Source organism: Schistocerca cancellata, chromosome 2 (assembly GCF_023864275.1).
Source record: "Schistocerca cancellata isolate TAMUIC-IGC-003103 chromosome 2, iqSchCanc2.1, whole genome shotgun sequence".
NCBI classification, from domain to species: Eukaryota; Metazoa; Arthropoda; class Insecta; order Orthoptera; family Acrididae; genus Schistocerca; species Schistocerca cancellata.
Window position 1 is genome coordinate 41,076,895 of NC_064627.1, and position 24,453 is coordinate 41,101,347.

At 43.3% G+C, this 24,453-nt stretch overlaps 1 protein-coding gene across 1 annotated transcript in view; it reads left to right on the top strand.

Moving 5' to 3' along the window:
* Positions 1–24,453, top strand: part of LOC126150481 (Down syndrome cell adhesion molecule-like protein Dscam2) — a 171,791-nt gene that overhangs the window by 93,193 nt on the left and 54,145 nt on the right. Inside the window, exons 10-11 of the mRNA XM_049915879.1 lie at positions 6,339–6,524; positions 14,789–15,082. Coding sequence (XP_049771836.1) covers positions 6,339–6,524; positions 14,789–15,082 — 480 coding nt within the window. The remainder of the gene's footprint in view (positions 1–6,338; positions 6,525–14,788; positions 15,083–24,453) is intronic.

Here is a 24,453-nt window from a genome sequence, read left to right on the forward strand (position 1 = left end):
GGGACCGTGCGCAATAAAATATTTGTTTAACACACGGAGGATAGATAGAATCGAAAAGAGCTTTCATAGGTGCCAAGTTTTTCTACTTATCTAAGTTCGTTGTCTTTAAACTGCCATTTTTTAATTTTTTATTTGTATTTATTTGTTTTTTGTTACACTGCAGTCTTCTTGACGTTTCTATATTGTAGGAAGATTATAGAAGTCTTAATTTGAACATGTGCTTCATTTTCAGTCAAATGCCTCATACACAGTTTTTTGCGTATTTTGCACCTTTATTCTTCTCCAAATTTCAACACAGTTTTCAGCTAGTCCATTTACCCAACCGGGGAAAGGGGCCTAAACTTTATCGTGGAAACCGAACCACGTGTTGTTTCTGGCAGCTCCTCAGATCGTTAAGAGGTAGAGGCTAGGTTAAAACGAAAACTGAAATACCTGTTTGTCTGAAGGAGATTCCATCCTGCGATCTTTCAGCTGCCAGACACGTGCCTTAACGCTAGATAAATGAGTTTAAAAACAAGATACCGATTAATTTTTTTTCATAAAAATGACTGGTATTAGCAGAAAGTGATATCAACGCTTTTTGTTTATATAGAAATGCTATTTTTACAGTTAAATACATATGAAGATATTTACTAAAAATGTCTTCTATATGCTGCGGAAATTAAGTATTCAATATTGTATGATTAAAATAGCAAATAGTATGCAAGAAAACAGTGACAGAGTATTTAGAAAGTAGACGTGCATAAACAGAGTATAAATAAACTACTAGCAAGGAACGAAAACATTCATACTAGGAAAATTAGTCTTCCACATTAAAGTAAATAAGGCACTATTTTCACTTTCATTGAAAGATCTACAAGAAACTGTTAGTCAACATAAATTCTGGATTCACGTGTCAAAGAATATACACAAGTTCGAAAAGAATTACCAGTGATCGACGTGAGATACAGAACGAGAAAACCACTGCAGCACAGTCATCATGGGCCGAAGAGCAACTGTAGCATAGAAAAGTTTACAGCGATGACCAAAGTGTTGACAGGGATCCACGGTAGGCATAGCACAGCTTATGTTGCCAAACCACAGCCAGGGGTATCTTCAAAGGCAGCGTCCGCAGTCTCGCATTTCTGGAGCCCTCGGTGGTGTGACGTAGCTGCGGTCTGTCCCATATTGCTGCATGGTGGGGCTTTAGAACAAACATGCTTCGAAAATCAGTGATTACCAATTTTTCAGTGATTACCAGTACCGGTCTACATCTTCGTCATAAAAATTTTCAGGGATATGGTTGTTCAGCAGTCTGTTTTTGTTGAAGCCCTGCTAACCACTATTGATGCCTTGTGGATTCACTCCTTTAGAGACATTTCGCAGGAATATGAATGTGGGCCTTTTTGATTCCAGGCCACGTTGTTTATAGGTTCTGGTTTCTTAGTCTATAGGGGACCGCACGTCATACCGAACCCTCAAAGCTAAAGAACTTGTACTATTATAACCATTTTTCTAATTGATCGTAACTAATCTGTGGTATAAGGGCCATTTCAGTGACAGGCATATTTCATGATGCTATAATTTACCCTATTGACAGTGTATGTATAGTTACAGAATATGAAGTCTTGCCCAAACAGACATCGAAGTGTGGTAAAGGCTATCTGAAGAATGTGGATGACAACCCATTTTCGGAAACTACATCCAACAATGCTATAGTGTGCTGAAGTTATAGATACTAACGCCTTTACATCTTTTCGGCAACATAGTTACCTTATATGTTGGTGAACTGCAAGCGGAACTCGTTGCAGTGTACCCGACACTATTAGGGACGTTAAATGGGGTCGAACGCATGCACACCTGCCACAACACAAGCGTCATAGTAGGAACTGGTGCCAGTTGTCGAAGGAATCGCCACCAACAGTCATTGTCTCTTATAACATCGACACCCGGTGGCATCGCAGAGTTACGTTTCAAATGGTTCAAATGGCTCTGAGCACTATGGGACTTAACATCTATGGTCATCAGTCCCCTACAACTTAGAACTACTTAAACCTAACTAACCTAAGGACATCACACAACACCCAGTCATCACGAGGCAGAGAAAATCCCTGACCCCACCGGAAATCGAACCCGGAAAGCCGGGCGCGGGAATTTCAAATGGCTCTGAGCACTATGGGACTTAACATCTACGGTCTTCAGTCCCCTAGAACTTAGAACTACTTAAACCTAACTAACCTAAGGACATCGGCCGGCCGGTGTGGCCGTGCGGTTAAAGGCGCTTCAGTCTGGAACCGCGTGACCGCTACGGTCGCAGGTTCGAATCCTGCCTCGGGCATGGATGTGTGTGATGTCCTTAGGTTAGTTAGGTTTAATTAGTTCTAAGTTCTAGGCGACTGATGACCTCAGAAGTTAAATTGCATAGCGGTCAGAGCCATTTGAACCATTTGAACCTAAGGACATCACACAACACCCAGTCACCACGAGGCAGAGAAAATCCCTGACCCCACCGGGAATCGAACCCGGAAACCCGGGCGCGGGAAGGTTACGTTTCCTGACATTGGTTTCTTCCCCAGTTTGTTCCTGAAGACACTGTCTACAAATTCTCCAGGCGATACTGCACAAATGATTACTTGGTGACCATCTGATGCTGCTCTGCAATCGTTATGATGATGGCCAGTGATGACCAATACCAGTTAACAGTATACATTTTTGTTGTCATTGCCACAAATAAAATATTAAGTACAGAGGTAATAAGGTCAGACATTATCTCCTCGTCAAAATTCCTTTTTTCCCTTTCTGTCGGCGCACTTTTGCTACACTCTTAATGTCATTAGGCGCAGGAAATAACAAAAATCTCACCGAACAGTAACATAAATAGAGATGCGGCCTTTCATGAGGAGCTCTGGTAGGTAAAACAAAATTTTAAAAAATTGTAGAGGACATTTGTAAGCGTTTAGTTCAGAATTCTATACCTGCCTTGGGGTTCCCTGATCTATCATCGACCTACATACATGGATCAGCCACAACTCCAGTGATCCATTTCTGCTGATGAAACCGGAAAAGCTTCCAGAAATTTATTTATTAATTACTCACTCACAACTAGTTTCTTGATCATAGTCACATCTTCAGGACCTTAAACTGTGATTTTATTTCGAAGACTATAAATAACATACGTCCCTATCTTCCTGCTTGAAACTTGAAAATGTTAGAAATTCTCTCCCGTAATCCATAAAATGAAGAAAAGACGACACACACTCAAATATTTATTGTGCCGACGCCCTGGCCGTTCCTCTTTGCTGTCTCCACTTGCTGAGTTTCACCTTGCCTCGTGTCCTTTCTCATTTTATGGATGACGGGAGTGTATTTTATAATGGATTTCCAAGAAGGAAGATAGAGGACGTCTATTATTCACCCTCAATTTAATGTTCGTCTATTCTCTTACCTGAAGTCTTCCGACTGGTCTGGCCCGCCACGAATTACTCACCTGCGCCAACCTCTTCATCTCAGAGTAGCACTTGCAACCTAAAACTAAACTTAACTCCGTCCCAATAGGTCTCGGAAGACCCTAACGGTACTGACCGATCGCCATGTCATCCTCAGCCTATAGGCGTCACTGGATGCAAAGATGGAGAGGCATGTGGTCAGCACACCATTCTCCAAGCCGTTGTCAGTTTTCGCGACAGTTAGCCGCTACTTCTTAGTCAAGTAGCTCCTCACAAAGGCTCCTCGCTTGCCAACAGCAGTTGGCAGACCGGATGGTGACCCATCCAAGTGCTTGCCAAGCCCAATAACGCTTCGGTGATCTGACGGAAACCGGTGTTACCACTGCGGAAAGGCCGTTCACACTTGTGACCTACGTCCTCAGTTATTTGCTCCGATTCTGCGGAGAACCTCCTCATTCCTTACCTAATCAGTCCACGTAATTTTCGACATTCGTCTTTAACACCACATCTCAAATGCTTCGATTCTCTTCTGTTCCGGTTTTCCCACAGTCCATGTTTAACTACCATAGAATGTTGTACCCCAAACGTACGTTCTCAGAAATTTCTTCCTCAAATTAAGGCCTATGCTTGATACTCGTACACTTCAGTTGGCCAGAAATGCCCTTTCTGCCATTGTTACTCTGCTTTTTATGTCTTCCTTGCTCTGTCCTTCATTTGTTATTTTACTGCCTGTGTAGCTCAATTCCTTAACTTCATCTATTTCGTGACCATCAATCCTGATGTTAAGTTTCTCGCTGTTCTCATTTCTGCTATTTCTCATTACTTTCGTCTTTCTTCGATTTACTCTCAATTCATATTTTGTACTCATTAGAGTGTTCATTCCGTTCAGCAGATCTTGCAATTCTTCTTCACTTTCACTCAGGATAGCAATGTCATCAGCGAATATCCTTTCACCTTGAATTTTAATTCCACTCCTGAACATTCTTTTTATTTCCATCATTGCTTCTTCGATATACAGATTGCACGCTTTTTAATCCGACCTCTTCGTCCTTAGTCGTCCACTCTTATTATTCCCTCTTGTGCCTTGCACATATTGTAGAATACCAGTCACTCTCTATAGCTTACCCCTATTTTTACACTGTCGACGGCTTTTTTCCAGGTTGACAAACCCTGTGAACGTGTCTTGATATTTCTTTAGTTTTCCTTAATAGTCGTTTTGTTGTCACTTCCCACAAAGATTTTAGAAATTATGACGGAATATTCTCTGTCCCTTCTGCCTTATTCGATCTTAAGCCCTTCAAAGCTCTTTTATAATCTGATTCATATACTGGATCTCCTACATTTTCTAAATCGACTCCTGTTTCCTATTCTATCACATCATACAAATCTCTCCCCTCATAGAGGCTTTCAATGTGTGCTTTCCACCTATCCACTCTTTCCTTTGCATTTATCAGTGGAATTCCCGTTGCACTCTTAATGTTATCACCCTTGCTTTTAACGTCACCGAAGGGTGTTTTGACTTTCCTGTATGCAGAGTCAGTCCTTCCGACAATCATTTCTTTTTATTCTTCACATTTTTCATGCAGCCATTTCGTCTTAGCTTCCTATTTATTTCATTCCTCAGCGACTTGTATTTCTGTATTTCTGAGTTTCCCGAAACATTTTTGTACTTCCTCCTTTCATCGATCAAACGAAGTATTTCTTCTGTTACCCGTGGTTTCTTCGCAGGTATCTTCTTTGTACTTATGTTTTTCTTTCCAACTTCTGTGATGACCCTTTGTAGACATGTCCATTCCTTTTCCTACTGAGCTATTCCTTATTGCTGTATGTATAGCCTTAGAGAACTTCAAACGTATCTCGTCATTCCTTAGTACTTCTATATTCAACTTCTTTGCGTATTGATTCTTCCTAACTAATGCCTTAAACTTCAGTCTAGTCTTCATAACTACTGTATTGTGATCTGAGTCTATATCTGCACCTGGGCACACCTTACAGTGCAGAATTTCATTTCGGAATCTCTGTCTGACCGTGATGTAATCTAACTGAAATCTTCCCGTATCACCCGGTCGTTTCCAAGTGTACCTCCTCCTCTGGTGATTCTTGAACAGAGTATTCGATATTACTAGCTGAAACTAGTTACAGGGCTCAATCTTTCTCCTCTCTCATTCCTTGTCCCAAGCCCATATTCTCCAGTAACGTTTCCTTCTACTTCCTCTACAATGGCATACAGTCTCCCACTATTAGATTTTCATCCCTTTTTACGTACTGCATTACCCTTTCAATATCCTCATATATTTTCTCTGTCTCTTCATCTTCAGTTTGCGACGTCGGCATATAAACTTAAACTATCGTTGTCGGTTTTGGTTTGTTGTCGATTCTGATAAGAACAATCCTATTACTGAACTGTTCACAGCAACACACTCTTTGCCCTACCTTCCTATTCATAACGAATCCTACTCCCGTTATATCATTTTCTTCTGATGTTGATATTACCCTATACTCATCTGTCCAGAAATCCTTGGCTTCTTTCCATTTCACTTCACTGACACGTATTATATCTAGATTGAGCCTTTGCATTTCCCTTTTCAGATTCTCTAGTTTCCCTACCACGTTCAAGTTTCTGACATTCCCCGCCCAGATTCGTAGAACGTTATCCTTTCGTTGATTATTCAGTCTCTTTGTCATGGTCACCTCCCCCTTGGCAGTCGCCTCCCAGAGATCCTAATGGGTAAGTATTCGGGAGTCTTCTGCCAATAGAGAGATACTTTATGGTCACGAAACTAATTGTGATTGAGTGATTAAAAAATTACTTCTGTCAGCCGTTGCGGTTGTATCAGTTGCGATGCATTATTTACTTGCAGTATATAAATGATTGAAACTATGATATACTGTATATACTTTTTCTGCACACAGGATATCACTTGCATTATAAAAAGGAGTTTGGCGAGTGGGAGCAGCTGACCCTGCCGGCAGAGAGCAGCAGCTGGAGGGTGAGCGAGCTGCAGTGTGGCTCCAGGTACCAGCTCTACCTGCAGGCGTTCAACAGGGAGGGGCGCAGCGCGGCCACGCCCACCACTGCCGCGAGGACTCTGGGAACAGGTGGGTGGGCAGCAGCCCAGCAACTGGTAACTCCACACATGAGCTTAAAACCTGCAAAGATCCCGACACGTAGTCCCCACCCACCCCAGTTAAGCTCCACCCCTGATCAGCAAGATGCTCCGCCCAACCGGAGCAAAATGATACACATCGTCGCAGATATGTTACTCCTAGAACGAGAACTAGAAAATGAACAATTTCCAACGTATAATGCAAAGACTTTAAGTTTCAGGTATTAATGTAAACGTTTACAGACACGACTACCATTATAACTGTATGTTATTGATGAAGTAGAAGTGTCTATAAGGTAAAATGTATTTCCGGTACCTAATGGTATTTACAACAAGCGGAACAAAAAATCACGAATGATTTAAAATAATAAATGAAAGCGAAGTACAAACGTGCTGTCTGTTAATTATAATGTGAGCCAATTATCATCAAATTAATTGCTTAATATGACGTGATCTTTCGGGAAAACTACACTTCGCAAATAATGTGGTTGGAAATGTTACGTACGTCGGTAATAAAAGCTTACGATGCCGCAGATGGCAACAGGGTTTATTTCTTTTATTCATCCAAAAACATCTTTCCGGATTATAAGACACAGAACAAACACAAACCAAAACAGCACAGTAAAAATACTGTGTTATGTCAGTAGAGAGATAAATGTAAGCTTTATCGACCAAACAGCTTGCACTATTTGCATTAGCTTCACTATCCGCTTTCTAGTCTCTGTTTATAAAATGTAACTTGACTCATTAGACCTAAAGAAATGAAGAATATAAAAATCATACTGATAACAAAAACGTTATGAAGACAGTCGTATTTTCCATACGCAAATGCAGGTACTGTTTCCGGTCTTCCGTTGTGAGGGAACTATAGGGGGTGGGGTGAGGTCCCGTTCGTGAGCGAGGTATGGGGGTGGGGGGTGAGGACCCGTCGTGGGCGAGCTGAGTGAGGGGTGAGTGTCGCAGGGAGGTAGAGTGGGGGGGGATTCTCACTGGGATCTTCGCAGGTTTTAACGTTTGCTTAACTCCACTAGAGTCTGGCCGTGCGGGGCTATGCGTGCCGTGAAGCGAGGTGCCGCCCACCGTGGCAGCAGTGGCCAGCGACTTCAATGACTTGTCAACGCGAAAAAAAGGGCAATATCTTCAAACTATGTGAAATTTTTATTTACATGGGGTGACCGTACAGCAGATCACCTAGTTGTACTTTACTCGAGGTTACTCATACCTGAAAATAATAAAGATTGGCTGTCTAAAGAATAAAGTATATTTGGAAAAGCCTGGAACAAAAATAAGATACACACAGGTGTACGCCATGTCTGAATAAATACCGAGAAACCTAATTAGCCACTGAAATCGATACACAGTTGTGCACAGGGACCCAGACCACTGTGTACTAATGCTGAAGAATAGGCTGGTAGCGAAAGGCGCCCATAATTTGAGAATTAAGGACAGGCTTTTCAGATAAAACAAACTACAACCTAATTCTTCTTTCTGAGAATGTGGCAGCCTCATTTTCATTTTGGCGTAGCTGTCTTGTCTATGACGCGTTCGACTTTTGGAAGAATTAACACCACCCCGAAAAGTTCGCGTAACTCCACAGTAGACTGTTTCCTTATTTTTTAAGTTTTATTTCAGTTTTCTGACTGGACTGACATTTCATTCCAACTGCAGGTAGCAAAAAGACCAGATAATAAATTCTTCCACATGTATTTGGCCCTAACATGCCGTAGTTGTTGTTGCTATTTATTTTATTACTGCTAGCTGAGGCGTACCTGCGGGTAATTTCTGCTTCAGGACACAAAAGTAGCAGCTCCCCTCTATCCCCTTCCACGCTACTTATTACAATGCCGCGAGGGATTAGCCGAGCGGTCTACGGCTGGACTGTACGGCTGGTCCCGGCGGAGGTTCGAGTCCTCCCTCGGGCATGGGTGTGCATGTTTGTCTTTAGGATAATTTAGGTTTAGTAGTGTGTAAGCTTAGGGACTGATGACCTTAGCAGTTAAGTCCCATAAGATTTCACACACATTTGAACATTTTATTACAATGAAGAAGGACCAGCCCGCACGCCGCGTTCAACTTTTGTATTTCATTCGTGCCTGCGATGGGGATCCTCCCTCTGAAATAACCGCCCGAGCTCAGAAAGCACACTCGCAAGAATTACGAAAATACTCCGTCCTAGATTTCAACCCTTTTTTAAAAATTTTAATTACGGCAGTTGGTTAATGTTATTTAGAAGCATAATTGATGGTAGGTAAGTCACTTTCCTTAAAGTATTTTGAACGTGGGATGATATGGCGTAAGCAACGCAAAGAAGGAGAACTGTTATTGCAGAAAGTAACAAATCAACGCTACGGTGAAACGATCATAATTATCTTAAGTAATAATTAATTGTCTGCAAGCCCCCAAGGAGCTATTTTTTATGTTAATAAGCAATTGCTTATGGTCTTCATTGGAATACATGACTGTACACCCACCTATTTCTCCTTGTCAATCATTACGTTCAACGCTTGTAATAACACAATCTGTGAGAGACTGTCGGTTTAAATACGAGTTCTTTACATAGTTTTAAATTCTTACCCGCAGCTGCTTTCACCACTGGCAACGCCTGTACCTGCTTCTTTTAGTGCTTCCCACAATAGTTCTTCCTAAAAACTAGTTAATTATTTTTAAAAATCTGGTAAACTAAAAGCTGAGTACGTATAATAAATCTGAATGTTTTGCAATTTCTAGATTCCAGTGTTGCTTCTCTATGAGCCAAACAAATTTTATCAGACCAGTTATAATATCAGAACGAAACAAAAAATTAATAAAATCGTTCTGACTGTCGTATCCTGCAAATTGGAAGAAAGCCAGTGCTGCAAGCTACTGTGCAACTGCATTTATTCTGCTAGTAAACGAAAACGAATTCGACGCATTCCCATTTACTAGTATTAGTTCAAATGGTTCAAATGGTTCTGAGCACTATGGGACTTAACATCTGAGGTCATCAGACCCCTAAAACTTAGAACTACTTAAACCTAACTAACCTAAGGACATCACAAACGTCCATGGCCGAGGCAGGATTCGAACCTGCGATCATAGTGGTCGCGCGGTTCCAGACTGAAGTGCCTAGAACCGCTCAACCATAGCGGCCGGCGCCATGATACATTTCGCACTACGACAACCATGATATTACACACAGTCATTGCTGTACGTGTTTTATTTGCCAATGCTTTTGACAAACGGTCCTTCCGAAATCACAGCACTGATAGAAATTATACAAGTGGACGCAGTAAGTATTCCGAATATAGCAGCGACATTTTGTTCACAACTGTCTCCTAACATCTTCCAGCGGCTTTTGTCGTAAGTATCCGCTGTCCACATACCCCTTTTTCTTCTTTATGGCGTAAACGCATTATATTAGTCCACTATCCCTCAGACAGCGTCGTTTACTTCTTTTGTGTATACTTACTGACGCGAGTTTTGTTGCATGGTCTGTGATGCAGCGGACAGTGTTGGTAGATGGTGTGGTTTAGATCAGCAGTTCAAGCCTGACCACCAACAGTTATTTGTTATCTAGTATTTGTTATTTCTGGAAGGTTCTTGACATATCTTATCAATAATCGTGCTTTCCGTTGTTAATGTTGTTCTTCAGTGACGCACCGGCCGGCCACGGTGGCCAAGCGGTTCTAGGCGCTTCAGTCCCGAACCGCGCAACTGCTACGGTCGCAGGTTCGAATCCTGCCTCAGGCATGGATTGTGTGATGTCCTTAGTTTAGTTAGGTTTAAGTAGTTCTAAGTTCTAAGGGACTGATGACCTCAGATGTTAAGTCCCATAGTGCTCAGAGCCATTTGAACCTTCACTGACGATCCTGCCTTCGGATTTGGACTTGAATGTGATTAAGGGGTGACAGTACTACAGAGTTTGTACTTGCTCTGGGATTGTGCTTTATATGCAGTCATACCTTTTTTTACAACTGTCCCAATGTAGTGGATCTTAACGGCAGGCTAAAAATATGTGCGAGACTCTCTGACTTTTGCGGACAGTCCTCTAGTGACTCAGCTTTTCAGGCAAAATTGACAGCCCCTCTTAAAGGTGTATCTCTGCCAGTATCTCTTTCTTACCTTGCAATACCTACCTGACATCTTATTTCTTTTGAGTCACTTATTTCATAAATAAATAGACTTAACTTAAACTTGCAAAATTTTGCTTTCTCGTGTTTTCGCATGGGAGGCTTCGCCGAGTCACATAGGTCCACTTCATTTCACCTGTAGTCAGCATGTATGCGACCATATCTGGGCACATCAAGGTAGGAGCAAATTCGGGCATCGGTTACTCGTTCTTGAACCGTACGGCGTCCAATTTTCTTTCCCTCGCCATATAGAGATCGAAAGCTTATATTGTAATTAACGACTGTAAATTTCAGTAAAATCTGCTCGGTTTTCAAGCCGCGTCAATTCGCATAAAATTCTCGAGCTTTCAGTGGCTATCTCCGCCATCGTCTTCAGGAGTAAAGCTACTGGCTGCTGGGGCTGGCACGATTTTTCTCGTGTATAGCCACGACTACCGCCACTGGCACCAATCAGAGAGGGCCAGTGCGGCTCTAGGCACCACCTCTACCTGCAGGCGTTCAACAGGGAGGGGCGCAGCGCGGCCACGCCCACCACTGCCGCGAGGACTCTGGGAACAGGTGGGTGGGGAGCAGCCCAGCAGCTGGTGACTCCATCAGATTATGGGCGTGCAGAGCACTGCGTACCGTGAAGCGAGCTGCCGCCCACCGCGACAGCAGTAGGTACTGGGAGATGAAGAAGCTTGCACAGGATAGAGTAGCATGAAGAGCTGCATCAAACCAGTCTCAGGACTGAAGACCACAACTACAACAACACAGAAGCTAAAGACATTCTTCCCGTGCACTGTTCGTGAATGGAACTAGAAGGAACAAAAACGATTCATTTACACTTTATACTTGTTTAATGTCTCTTGTGCTCAGTACAATGCTGTGCAACTGTGCAATTTGTCTGACCTATATACACTCCTGGAAATTGAAATAAGAACACCGTGAATTCATTGTCCCAGGAAGGGGAAACTTTATTGACACATTCCTGGGGTCAGATACATCACATGATCACACTGACAGAACCACAGGCACATAGTCACAGGCAACAGAGCATGCACAATGTCGGCACTAGTACAGTGTATATCCACCTTTCGCAGCAATGCAGGCTGCTATTCTCCCATGGAGACGATCGTAGAGATGCTGGATGTAGTCCTGTGGAACGGCTTGCCATGCCATTTCCACCTGGCGCCTCAGTTGGACCAGCGTTCGTGCTGGACGTGCAGACCGCGTGAGACGACGCTTCATCCAGTCCCAAACATGCTCAATGGGGACAGATCCGGAGATCTTGCTGGCCAGGGTAGTTGACTTACACCTTCTAGAGCACGTTGGGTGGCACGGGATACATGCGGACGTGCATTGTCCTGTTGGTACAGGAAGTTCCCTTGCCGGTCTAGGAATGGTAGAACGATGGGTTCTATGACGGTTTGGATGTACCGTGCACTATTCAGTGTCCCCTCGACGATCACCAGTGGTGTACGGCCAGTGTAGGAGATCGCTCCCCACACCATGATGCCGGGTGTTGGCCCTGTGTGCCTCGGTCGTATGCAGCCCTGATTGTGGCGCTCACCTGCACGGCGCCAAACACGCATACGACCATCATTGGCACCAATGCAGAAGCGACTCTCATCGCTGAAGACGACACGTCTCCATTCGTCCCTCCATTCACGCCTGTCGCGACACCACTGGAGGCGGGCTGCACGATGTTGGGGCGTGAGCGGAAGACGGCCTAACGGTGTGCGGGACCGTAGCCCAGCTTCATGGAGACGGTTACGAATGGTCCTCGCCGATACCCCAGGAGCAACAGTGTCCCTAATTTGCTGGGAAGTGGCGGTGCGGTCCCCTACGGCACTGCGTAGGATCCTACGGTCTTGGCGTACATCCGTGCGTCGCTGCGGTCCGGTCCCAGGTCGACGGGCACGTGCACCTTCCGCCGACCACAGGTGACAACATCGATGTACTGTGGAGACCTCACGCCCCACGTGTTGAGCAATTTGGCGGTACGTCCACCCGGCCTCCCGCATGCCCACTATACGCCCTCGCTCAAAGTCCGTCAACTGCACATACGGTTCACGTCCACGCTGTCGCGGCATGCTACCAGTGTTAAAGACTGCGATGGAGCTCCGTATGCCACGGCAAACTGGCTGACACTGACGGCGGCGGTGCACAAATGCTGCGCAGCTAGCGCCATTCGACGGCCAACACCGCGGTTCCTGGTGTGTCCGCTGTGCCGTGCGTGTGATCATTGCTTGTACAGCCCTCTCGGAGTGTCCGGTGCAAGTATGGTGGGTCTGACACACCGGTGTCAATGTGTTCTTTTTTCCATTTCCAGGAGTGTAGATGCTGCCGCACCCACAAGGGACACCATACACATGGGGCACGCGAAGAGCTATGTTGTCGTTAACGGGGCGCAGCATATCTGGTATCTTGGGAGCGCGCCTGGAAAACGGACATAAAACACAGTTTGAGAACACGAGAGTCTTGCCTCATACGTCAACATACTGGGATTTCGTTATAAAAGAGGCAGCTGAGATTAGCAATAATTTTAACAGAGACCAGGGATACACATTGAGTAGGGTGTGGGAGTGGGCTTTGGATGTCGAAACGTAGCGACGACGGACGCTTAAAGTTTGCAGGGAGGTGGGAGAGGCAGATTGAAACGCTCCCGCAGAGGGCCCGAGCTGTTACATGTACATCTACATACATACTCCGCAATCCACCATACGGTGCGTGGCGGAGGGAACCTCGTACCACAACTAGCATCTTCTCTCCGTGTTCCACTCCCAAACAGAACAAGGGAAAAGAGACTGCCTATATGCCTCTGTACGATCCCAAATCTGTGTTATCTTATGTGGTCTTTCCGCGAAATGTAAGTTGGCGGCAGTAAAATTGTACTGCAGTCAGCCTCGAATGCTGGTTCTCTAAATTTCCTCAGTAGCGATTCACGAAAAGAACGCCTCCTTTTCTCTAGAGACTCCCACCCGAGTTCCCGAAGCATTTCCGCAACACTCGCGTGATGATCTAACCTACCAGTAACAAATCTAGCAGCCCACCTCTGAATTGCTTCTATGTCCTCCCTCAATGCGACCTCATAGGGATCCCAAACGCTCGAGCAGCACTCAAGAATAGGTCGTACTAGTGTTTTATAAGCATCTTTGCAGTGTCCCCTGGAGACATGGCTGTGCTGAACCACATCTTCCCAAAATTCTACCAGTGAACCGAAGACGACTATCCGGCTTCCCCACAACTGCCGTTATATGCTTGTCCGACTTCATATCGCTCTGCAATGTTACGCCCAAATATTTAATCAAGCTGCCCAATTCACGTTCAGTGCACGCGTCGTTTCGGCCCTCTCTGATTGGTGCCAGTGGCCGTAATCGTAGGTATATAATCGGCAGATAGTGCCAGTCCTGGCGGTGCAGCCACTCGGCTGATGAGCGGCGGACTGTGCCACCGCCAGCCCACCCCTGCCCATGTGAGGCAGGGGCTTGAAACCAAATAAAGGAAAGAAAAAAACAGTCCCAGCAGTCAGTAGCGTTACTCCTGACGATGATGGCGGAGATAGCCACCGAAAGCTCGAGATTTTATTCGAACTGACGAGTCTTGAAACCGGGCAGATTTTATTCAGTCATGGCGCCGCGAAACACTACGAGGGTATGAAACTTCCTGGCAGATTAAAACTGTGTGCCCGACCGAGACTCGAACTTGGGACCTTTGCCTTTCGCGGGCAAGCGTTCTACCATCTGAGCTACCGAAGCACGACTCACGCCCAGTCTCACAGCTTTACTTCTGCCAGTATCTCGTCTCCTACCTTCCAAACTTTACAGAAGCTCTCCTGCGAACCTTGCAGTACTAGCACTCCTGAAAGAAAGGATATTGCGGAGACATGGCTTAGCCACAGCCTGGGGGATGTTTCCAGAATGAGATTTTCACTCTGCAGCGGAGTGTGTGCTGATATGAAACTTCCTGGCAGATTAAAACTGTGTGCCCGACCGAGACTCGAACTCGGGACCTTTGCCTTTCGCGGGCAAGCGCTCTACCATCTGAGCTACCGAAGCACGACTCACGCCCGGTCTCACAGCTTTACTTCTGCCAGTATCTCGTCTCCTACCTTGGCGACTACGAGGGTGTTTGTAAATTTGACACACGTCACTTTTGTTTTCAGCTCCTGTTGCTCCCACGGATTCGAAACTGATACGTGTCAATTCGACGTGGATATCCCTAAACCTGAGTTCGTGGAGCGACGGCGGATGCCCCATCACCTCCGTGGTGGTGGAGTACAAGGCGCGCGGCGAGCCGACGTGGACGCTGGTCTCCAACAACGCGCAGGTGGGGCCTGGAGACATGGCTGTGCTGGACCTGGCCTCCGGGGCGAGCTACCGGCTGCGTGTCACAGCACACAACAGCGCGGGCTCCACAGTCGCCACCTACAACTTCGCCACGCTCACACACGCCAGCGGTGAGCGGGGCTCTGCAAACCACCTCTTCCCACGGGTAGCCTCTGTACCTGGAGAAAGATAAGGCCTCCGGTCCAGATAGTGTACCAATCAGGTCCAGTTCGGCGTATACGGATCAATATCTCCATACTTAGCAGTCAAATACAAACGCTCCTCATAGAAAGATCCGTACCCAAAGACTGCAAAGTGGCACAAGTCGCTTCTATTCCCAAGAAAGGAAATAGGAGTAATCCGCTGAATTACAGACTCATATCAATAACGTCAGTTTGCAGTAGGACTCTGGAAATTATACTGTACTCGAACATTATCAGTTACCTCAAAGAAATTGATTTATTCAGAAATAGTGAATACAGATTCAGGAAAACATCGTTCTTTTGAAATACAGGGCTATTACAAATGATTGAAGCGATTTCATAAATTCACTGTAGCTCCATTCATTGACATATGGTCACGACACACTACAGATACGTAGAAAAACTCATAAAGCTTTGTTCGGCTGAAGCCGCACTTCAGGTTTCTGCCGCCAGAGCGCTCGAGAGGGCAGTGAGACAAAATGGCGACAGGAGCCGAGAAAGCGTATGTCGTGCTTCAAATGCACTCACATCAGTCAGTCATAACAGTGCAAAGACACTTCAGGACGAAGTTCGACAAAGATCCACCAACTGTTAACTCAATTCGGCGATGGTATGCGCAGTTTAAAGCTTCTGGATGCCTCTGTAAGGGGAAATCAACGGGGCGGCCTGCAGTGTGCGAAGAAACGGTTGAACGCGTACGGGCAAGTTTCACGCGTAGCCCGCGGAAAATTGGCTCATGCCAGAACTGGAGACCGACAGCGCCGACTTCATCTTTCAACAGGATGGTGCTGCACCGCACTTCCATCATGATGTTCGTCATTTCTTAAACAGGAGATTGGAAAACCGATGGATCGGTCATGGTGGAGATCATGATCAGCAATTCATGTCATGGCCTCCACGCTCTCCCGACTTAACCCCATGCGATTTCTTTCTGTGGGGTTATGTGAAAGATTCAGTGTTTAAACCTCCTCTACCAAGAAACGTGCCAGAACTGCGAGCTCGCATCAACGACGCTTTCGAACTCATTGATGGGGACATGCTGCGCCGAGTGTGGGAGGAACTTGATTATCGGCTTGATGTCTGCCGAATCACTAAAGGGGCACATATCGAACATTTGTTAATGCTTAAAAAAACTTTTTGAGTTTTTGTATGTGTGTGCAAAGCATTGTGGAAATATCTAAAATAATAAAGTTATTGTAGAGCTGTGAAATCCCTTCAATCATTTGTAATAACCCTGTACAATTAGCTTTTGAGTCTCACGAAGTAATGAGTGCTATTGACGGCGACAACAAATTGTTATCATATTTTTTAAATTTCCAGAAGACTTTTGACACAGTTTCTGGCAAGCGACTTCTAATTAAATTCCGTGCCTATGGAGCATCGTCTCAGTCGTGTGATTGAATTCGTGATTTCCTGTCAGAAATGTCACAGTTCGCAGTATTTGACGGAAAGTCATCGAGTAAAACGCAAGTCATACCTGGCGTTCCCAAAGGACGTGTTATAGGCTCTCTGTTGCTCCTGATCTACATAAACGTTTTAGCATAAAATCTGAGCAGTCCTCTTAGATTATTCTCAGATGATGCTGTCAATTACTGTTACTTAAAGTCATCAGATGATCAAAACGAAATGATCACAAACGAAATCAAAATTATTTAGACAACATATCTGCATGTAACTCCATCTTCTGTCTGAGGTATAGGACTACGCGACAGGTGATATGGAGCAGGTTGTGATGTCATCTTTGGCCCTCTAGTTTGAGTTGTCCAAGGAGCATGCGTGCCCGTGTGAGTATGTTTTTGAGGGTACCAGACCTTACCTGTGATATATTTTTCGTTACTTTGTTACTCATGTTGACTTCTATCTTCAGAATAATCGTTACAGATTACTCATTTGAAGCAGGTGAGTAGACACCCTCTCGTGGTGATCTGTGTCTTCGTCGTCAATTACGGCTTAATGTAGGTCTTACTTAACAAATAGTAGTGGACTTACCTGACAGACTTCGTATAGTTAGATCATTAGGGTATGAGTACTTTTGGTTTAGTTACTTAGATTTTTCTGTCCATTCAGTTTTATGCTACCCTCATGACGGATGTAACTATCACATCTATGCAATTTTCATCTACATTTAACTGGTGTAACGATGTCTGGGGAGTGGTGATTATTTTCTAGCGACTTTTCCGAGATTACATGATTAAGAAGTGAGATATTCGGATATTATATGATGAAGTGTATATCATCCTGTACTTTGCTAATTTTGGACCCAATGTGGACTTTTATTTGATTTAACATTTCATGGTATGTACTTGAGTTTACCTCTTGGTTTTTGCGTTGCCCTGCAATCTATATGGAACAGCCAAAATCCGGTTTGGTTGAGCACTATTCGATATTAAAATCCATAGTGACGTAGTGTAATGATACATTTGTTATTTGCGCGACTTCCTATTACGAGTGTACTGTTCATTATCTTCATCCCATAGATACTCCCCAGAAGTATGATCTTAGGAATTTTCTGCCCAAATAACTGATGCGGTTTCCATCTTAGAAATAGTGTTCACATAAATAGAAACATAAAAACCTTGTGTTATTGTTGAAAAATGTGTGCTTTTTGAAAAGTTCACTTACGTAATATCCACTTTTCGGTTGTGGTATCCGGGTCTTATCACATGGGTGGACACATGTTTACTTTTTACTTTTCGTATTTTTATTCTTTACTTCTTACAGTCATCATCCTAGAGTGTTCTTTTGGTTCCTCCTTGTTGAATATTTTTTAATAACCATTGAGTACAGCTATGGTGTTTCCATGGATATAATGTCTTTTAAGCTATCGTTCCCGTATGTATATCCACTATAAATAGTACCATTCCTTATAGTATACCTCCTTTACTTTACCTGCTATATGATCCTGTTACCTACTTTACATATGAGTATTCGATCACTTTACCTGTCTTTTACTTTTTGACAAAACAAATAGAGTCTGCCACGTATAACAATACATTTTTAAAGACAACGGATATACTGGACTGATGGTTGCATTACTGTCACACTTCTGTTTTTTAAACACTTGCATTAGGTTACTGAGGATTTTACAATATGCATGAATAACTAATTAATTTCTGATAGTACATATTACGTTGCATCACGTAGATTTTCATTAAGACTGAGTTCTTTTAATTGAGTAAGTCAATATATAACACTTGCATCTTTTAGACATTTCGCTCTGTATTTTAATATGTACTTATTTCTCTGTTATAACCTTCACTCTATATATTTTAATTGTTGTTGTTGTGGTCTTCAGTCCTGAGACTGGTTTGATGCAGCTCTCCATGCTACTCTATCCTGTGCAAGCTTCTTCATCTCCCAGTATCTACTGCAACCTACATCCTTCTGAATCTGCTTAGTGTATTCATCTCTTGGTCTCCCTCTACGATTTTTACCCTCCACACTGCCCTCCAATGCTAAATTTGTGATCCCTTGATGCCTCAAAACATGTCCTACCAACCGATCCCTTCTTCTAGTCAAGTTGTGCCACAAACTTCTCTTCTCCCCAATCCTATTCAATACCTCCTCATTAGTTACGTGATTTTAATTAGGTAAATTAATATGCAACATTTGCATCTTTTAGACAATATGCTCTGTAATTTAATTTTAATGTGTACTTATTGCTGTGGTATAACCGTCACTGTATAGTCCTGAAGATGACGTAATGTATCGTCAAAATTGGTAGCCTAAAAATAAAACCTAAATAAGGGCGATCCGCATTGTTTTATTAGATATCTGCATGGTGAAAAAAGTGGCAGTTGAATCTAAATCAAGAAAACTGTGAAACCATCCACATGGGCACTAAAAAGAACAGGTAAATTTCAGTTACACGGTAGCTCACAAAAATCTAAAAGCTGTAAACGCAACTAAATACTTAGGGATTACAATTACCAATAACTTAAAGTAGAACGATCATATAAATAATGTTGTGGGGAAAGCAAACGAAAGACTGCGGTTTATTGGCAGAACACTTGGAAAGTGCAACAGGCCTAATAAAGAGACTGTTTACACTTCGCTTGTCCATGCTCATCTGGAGCATTGCTGTGCGTTGTGCGATATGCATCACATAGGACTAACGGAGGACACTGAAAAATTTCAAAGATGGGTAGCTCGTTTTTTATTGCAAGATAAGGCAGAGAGTGCCACGGATATGATACACAAACTGGGATGGCAGCAACTAAAACAACGGCGTTTTTCGCTGCAACAGAACCTTCTCATGAAATCTGAATCACTAACCTACTCCTCAGAATGTTGTCGCCCACCTACATAAGAAGCAGTGATCATCATAATAAAATCAGAGCAATCGGAGCGCGCACGGCACAATCTAAGTGTTCGTTTTCGCTGCTCTCTGTCGAGAGTGGAACTGAGACAATTAGCTTAAAGATGGTTCGATGAACCCTCTGCCAGGGACTTAAATGTGAATTTCACAGTAATTAAGCAGATGTAGGTCTAGATAGCTTTTGATAATGTTCACTGAAATACAACGTAACAGGGATAAAATACAGTGAGTTGTATACAACTCGTAGAGTAACTAGGTTGTTGTTCCTTTGTAGTTTTCAGTCAGAAGACTGATTTGGTTCATCTATCCACGTTGGTCTATATCGCACACCTCTATTAATCGTTCCATAAAAATTGAAAACCTACAGTCATTTTAACTTGTTTCCTGTATTCATGCGCGGATCGTCGGCCGGTGTGGCTGAGCGGTTCTAGGCGCTTCAGTCTGGGACCGCGTGACAGCTACGGTCGCAGGTTCGAATCCTGCCTCGGGCATGGATGTGTGTGATGTCCTTAGGTTAGTTAGGGTTAAGTAGTTCTAAGTTCTAGGGGACTGATGACCTCAGAAGTTAAGTCCCATAGTGCTCAGAGCCATCTGAAGCCATTTAAACCATACGTGGATCTCAAGCAACAATTTTTACCACCCACCCACACTACCCTCCATTACCAAACTGAGCTTCCTGATGCCTCAGGACGTGTCGTACCAACCAATACCTTCTTATATTCAAGTTGAACCATAAATTTCTTTTTCACCCAATTCTATACATACCCATCTAATCTTAAAAAATCTTCTGAAGCACCACGTTTCAAACTCTTTCCTTCTCTACTTGTGTGAACTGGTTATTATCTATCTTCACTTTCGGAAAATACTTCATAACACATAAATTTATATTACCTAGTAAATCCGGCAATGATTCACAACTGCTAAATACATATGGTAATATACACACTCTAAATTCCTTGTCCCCTCTATGTGTCCATCTCCTATTTTTTTTTCCTTTATTGAATTTCAATTCCCCCCGATGGCTCTATGTGTCTATCTCCTATTTTTTTTTTCCTTTATTGAATTTCAATTCCCCCCGATGGGGCGGGCTGGCAGCAGCTTAGTATGCCGCTCTTCAGCCTACAGATTTTCTGACAAAGAGCAGGAGAACAAATAAGAATAAAAAACAGGCGATAAAATCGGGGACTTTTTTTCCATCTCCTATTCTCGCCTAAATATAACGCCTTTCTCTGTCCGAGGGTTCATTAAAGTGTCGTGTAAAAATTTGAAGCAAATTTGTCAAGAACTTTTCGAGTTTTCCCTAACAACGTCTCCCGGTATTCATATATTATACACGGTGGTCCATTGATCGTGACCGGGCCAAATATCCCACGAAATAAGCGTCAAACTGAAAAACTACAAAGAACGAAACTTGTCTAGCTTGAAGGGGTAAACCAGATGGCGCTATGGTTGGCCCGCTAGATGGCGCTGCCATAGGTCAACCGGATATCAACTGCGTTTTTTTAAATAGGAACCCCCATTTTTATTACATATTCGTGTAGTACGTAAAGAAATATGAATATTTTAGTTGGACCACTTTTTTCGCTTTGTGATAGATTGCGCTGTAATAGTAACAAACATATGGCTCACAATTTTAGACAAACAGTTGGTAACAGGTAGGTTTTCTAAACTAAAATACAGAACGTAGATACGTTTAAACATTTTATTTCGGTTGTTCCAATGTGATACATGAACCTTTGTGAACTTACCATTTCTGAGAACACATGCTGTTACAGCGTGATTGCCTGTAAATACCACATTAATGCAATAAATCCTCAAAATGATGTCCGTCAATCTCAATGCATTTGGCAGTACGTGTAACGACATTACTCTCAACAGCGAGTAGTTCGCCTTCCGTAATGTTCGCACATGCATTGACAATGCGCTGACGCATGTTGTCAGGCGTTGTCGGTGGATCACGATAGCAAATATCCTTCAACTTTCCCCACAGAAAGAAATCCGGGGACGTCAGATCCGGTGAACGTGCGGGCCATGGTATGGTACTTCGACGACCAATCCACCTGTCATGAAATATGCTATTCAATACCGCTTCAACCGCACGCGATCTATCATCCATCATGTTGGAAGTACATCGCCATTCTGACATGCAGTGAAATATCTTGTAGTAACATCGGTAGAACATTACGTAGCAGATCAGCATACATTTACCATGTAGATTGCCATCGATAAAATGGGGGCCAATTATCCTTCATCCCATAATGCCGCACCATACATTAACCCGCCAAGGTCGCTGATGTTCCACTTGTCGCAGCCATCGTGGATATTCCGTTGCCCAATAGTGCATATTATGCCGGTTTACGTTACCGCTGTTGGTGAATGACGCTTCGTCGGTAAATAGAACGCGTGCAAAAAATCTGTCATCGTCTCGTAATTTCTCTTGTGCCCATTGGCAGAACTCTACACGACGTTCAAAGTCGTCGCCATGCAATTCCTGGTGCATAGAAATATGGTACCGGTGCAGTCAATGTTGGTGTAGCATTCTCAACACGACGTTTTTGAGATTTCCGATTCTCGCGCAATTTGTCTGCCTCTGATGTGCCGATTAGCCGCAACAGCAGCTAAAACACCCACTCCGGCATCATCATTTGTTGCAGGTCGTGGTCGACGTTTCACATGTGGCTGAATACTTCCTGTTTCCTTAAATAACGTAACTATCCGGCGAACGGTCCGGACACTTGGATGATGTCGTCCGGGATAACGAGCAGCATACATAGCACACACCCGTTGACATTTTGATCACAATAGCCATTCATCAACACGATATCGACCTTTTCCGCAATTGGTAAACGGTCCATTTTAACACGGATAATGTATCACGAAGCAAATACCGCCCGAACTGGCGTAATGTTACGTGATACCACGTACAAATACGTTTGTGACTATTACAGCGCCATCTATCACATAGCGAAAAAAGTGGTCTAACTAAAATATTCATATTTCTTTACGTACTACACGAATATGTAATAAAAAATGGGGGTTCCTATTTTAAAAAAAACGCAGTTGATATCCGTTTGACCTATTGCAGCGCCATCTAGCGGGCCAAAAATAGCGCCATCTGGTTTCCCCCTTCAAGCTAGACGAGTTTCGTTCTTTATAGTTTTTTCGTTTGATGCTTATTTCGTGGGATATTTGGCCCGGTCACTATCAATGGACCACCCTGTATGCATAATTGTCAAACTGACTTTTTTTGTTCTGAAAACGTGGCCTAGCAGAATTGTCAAAATTAACGAAATTTTTTATTTTATTTTTCGTATCAGAAACACCGTTACCATCCACAATTAAGAAAATAGCGGCAACCCTCCCCCCCCAAACCCCCCCCCCCGCCCAAAAAAAGGTAAAATAAAATCAAATCAGCATAATCGTTCGAGCCCTTCTCAAATAATGATCATTCGCAATTGATCTTAATTTCTGACTTTCTCGGTTGATCTTCCAAACGTTTTCTTCATACAAACCTTGTCCTGACACAACATAAACAAAAATCAACCAAATATAGCAAGCCGTCCTTAACTCATATTTCACACATGTGGCAACCGATGTTAATTTCCGACTTTTCCGTTGAATATTCGAAAAATTTTGTTTCATACAAACCTGATCCTGACAGTACCGAAAACAACATCCAAATCGCTGAAGCCGTTCCCAGGCGATGCTCTTTCATAAGTGGGGCAACTGATTTTTATTGTTATAGATGTGAACAAATTTCAATTTTTCAGAAATAATTTTCTTCACATTCTCCGTCTGCACCTTACATCCTGTCTAGTGCGGCAGTCATTACTTATTTTCCTGCCAAAACATAAAAACTTGCCATCTAGTTTTAATATCTCCCCCAGCGTCCGCTGGTTTAAATTGACTAAATTCCATTGCTCTTGTTTTTTACTTTTGTTGATGTTCATCAGGCTGCAGTCATAAGAGACGAACGATTTTAAATGGCAGCAATAATTGACAAGAGAGTGAAAGAAGGTTGTAGCAAGCAGTAAAGGAAACCAAGGAGAAATTTGAAAACGGAACTGAAGTAGAAGGAACAGAAATAAAACGTCTAAGGTATAGCTATGTTGTTCAGATGTGTGTGAAATCTTATGGGACATAACTGCTAAGGTCATCAGTCCCTAAGCTTACACACTACTTAACCTAAATTATCCTAAGGAAAAACACACACACCCATGCCCGAGGGAGGACTCGAAACTCCGCCGGGACCAGCCGCACAGTCCATGAGGTATAGCTATGATATACCAGTTCTGCCACAGGCAAGGAGGAGGAGGGGGAGAAGGGTTGGGGGAAGGATGTGGAATTTCAGTTGAATGGAATATACAGCAGTGAAAATACGTTAGAAGGTAAATGTCGAATTGGCTTTGGTTGAAGCTGAAAGCGCTAGATTACAAAGTGAGGCCCTAAAGGTATTAGGTGAGATTTGCTATATGTGCAGAAAATTAGAGAGAACGTAAAATGCAGACTAAGCACAGCAAAAAGAGCAATTCTGAAAAAGAGAAATTTCCTAATAGCCAACATAGATTTAACCGTTAGCAACTTTTTCGTGAAGGTATTTGACTACGTGTAGCGTTGTATGGAAGGTCATGAAGAGTTCAGAGACAAAGAGAGCAGAAGCGACTGAAATATATTCATTCGTAATAATACTGAAGACTATTCGTCCGGCGACTCTTCCGTTGGCATGAGATGATGAGATAAACTGAAAGTATGATAGCAATGAATAAAGTGCCTGTCAGTTTGCCCTATTCCCCTAATGATCTGGCGAAGTTACATCTGACCTGCGATTCTGCTGTTTTCCCTACCGCAGCTGAAACAAGACTACATTCACTCTAGCTGGAGTTTTAGTATTCGAACTGATAATGAAGGGAGACAACACAATGAAAAACAGACAGATCTTGTGTAATATTACATCTGTTTTCCCAGAAGAACATATTAAATA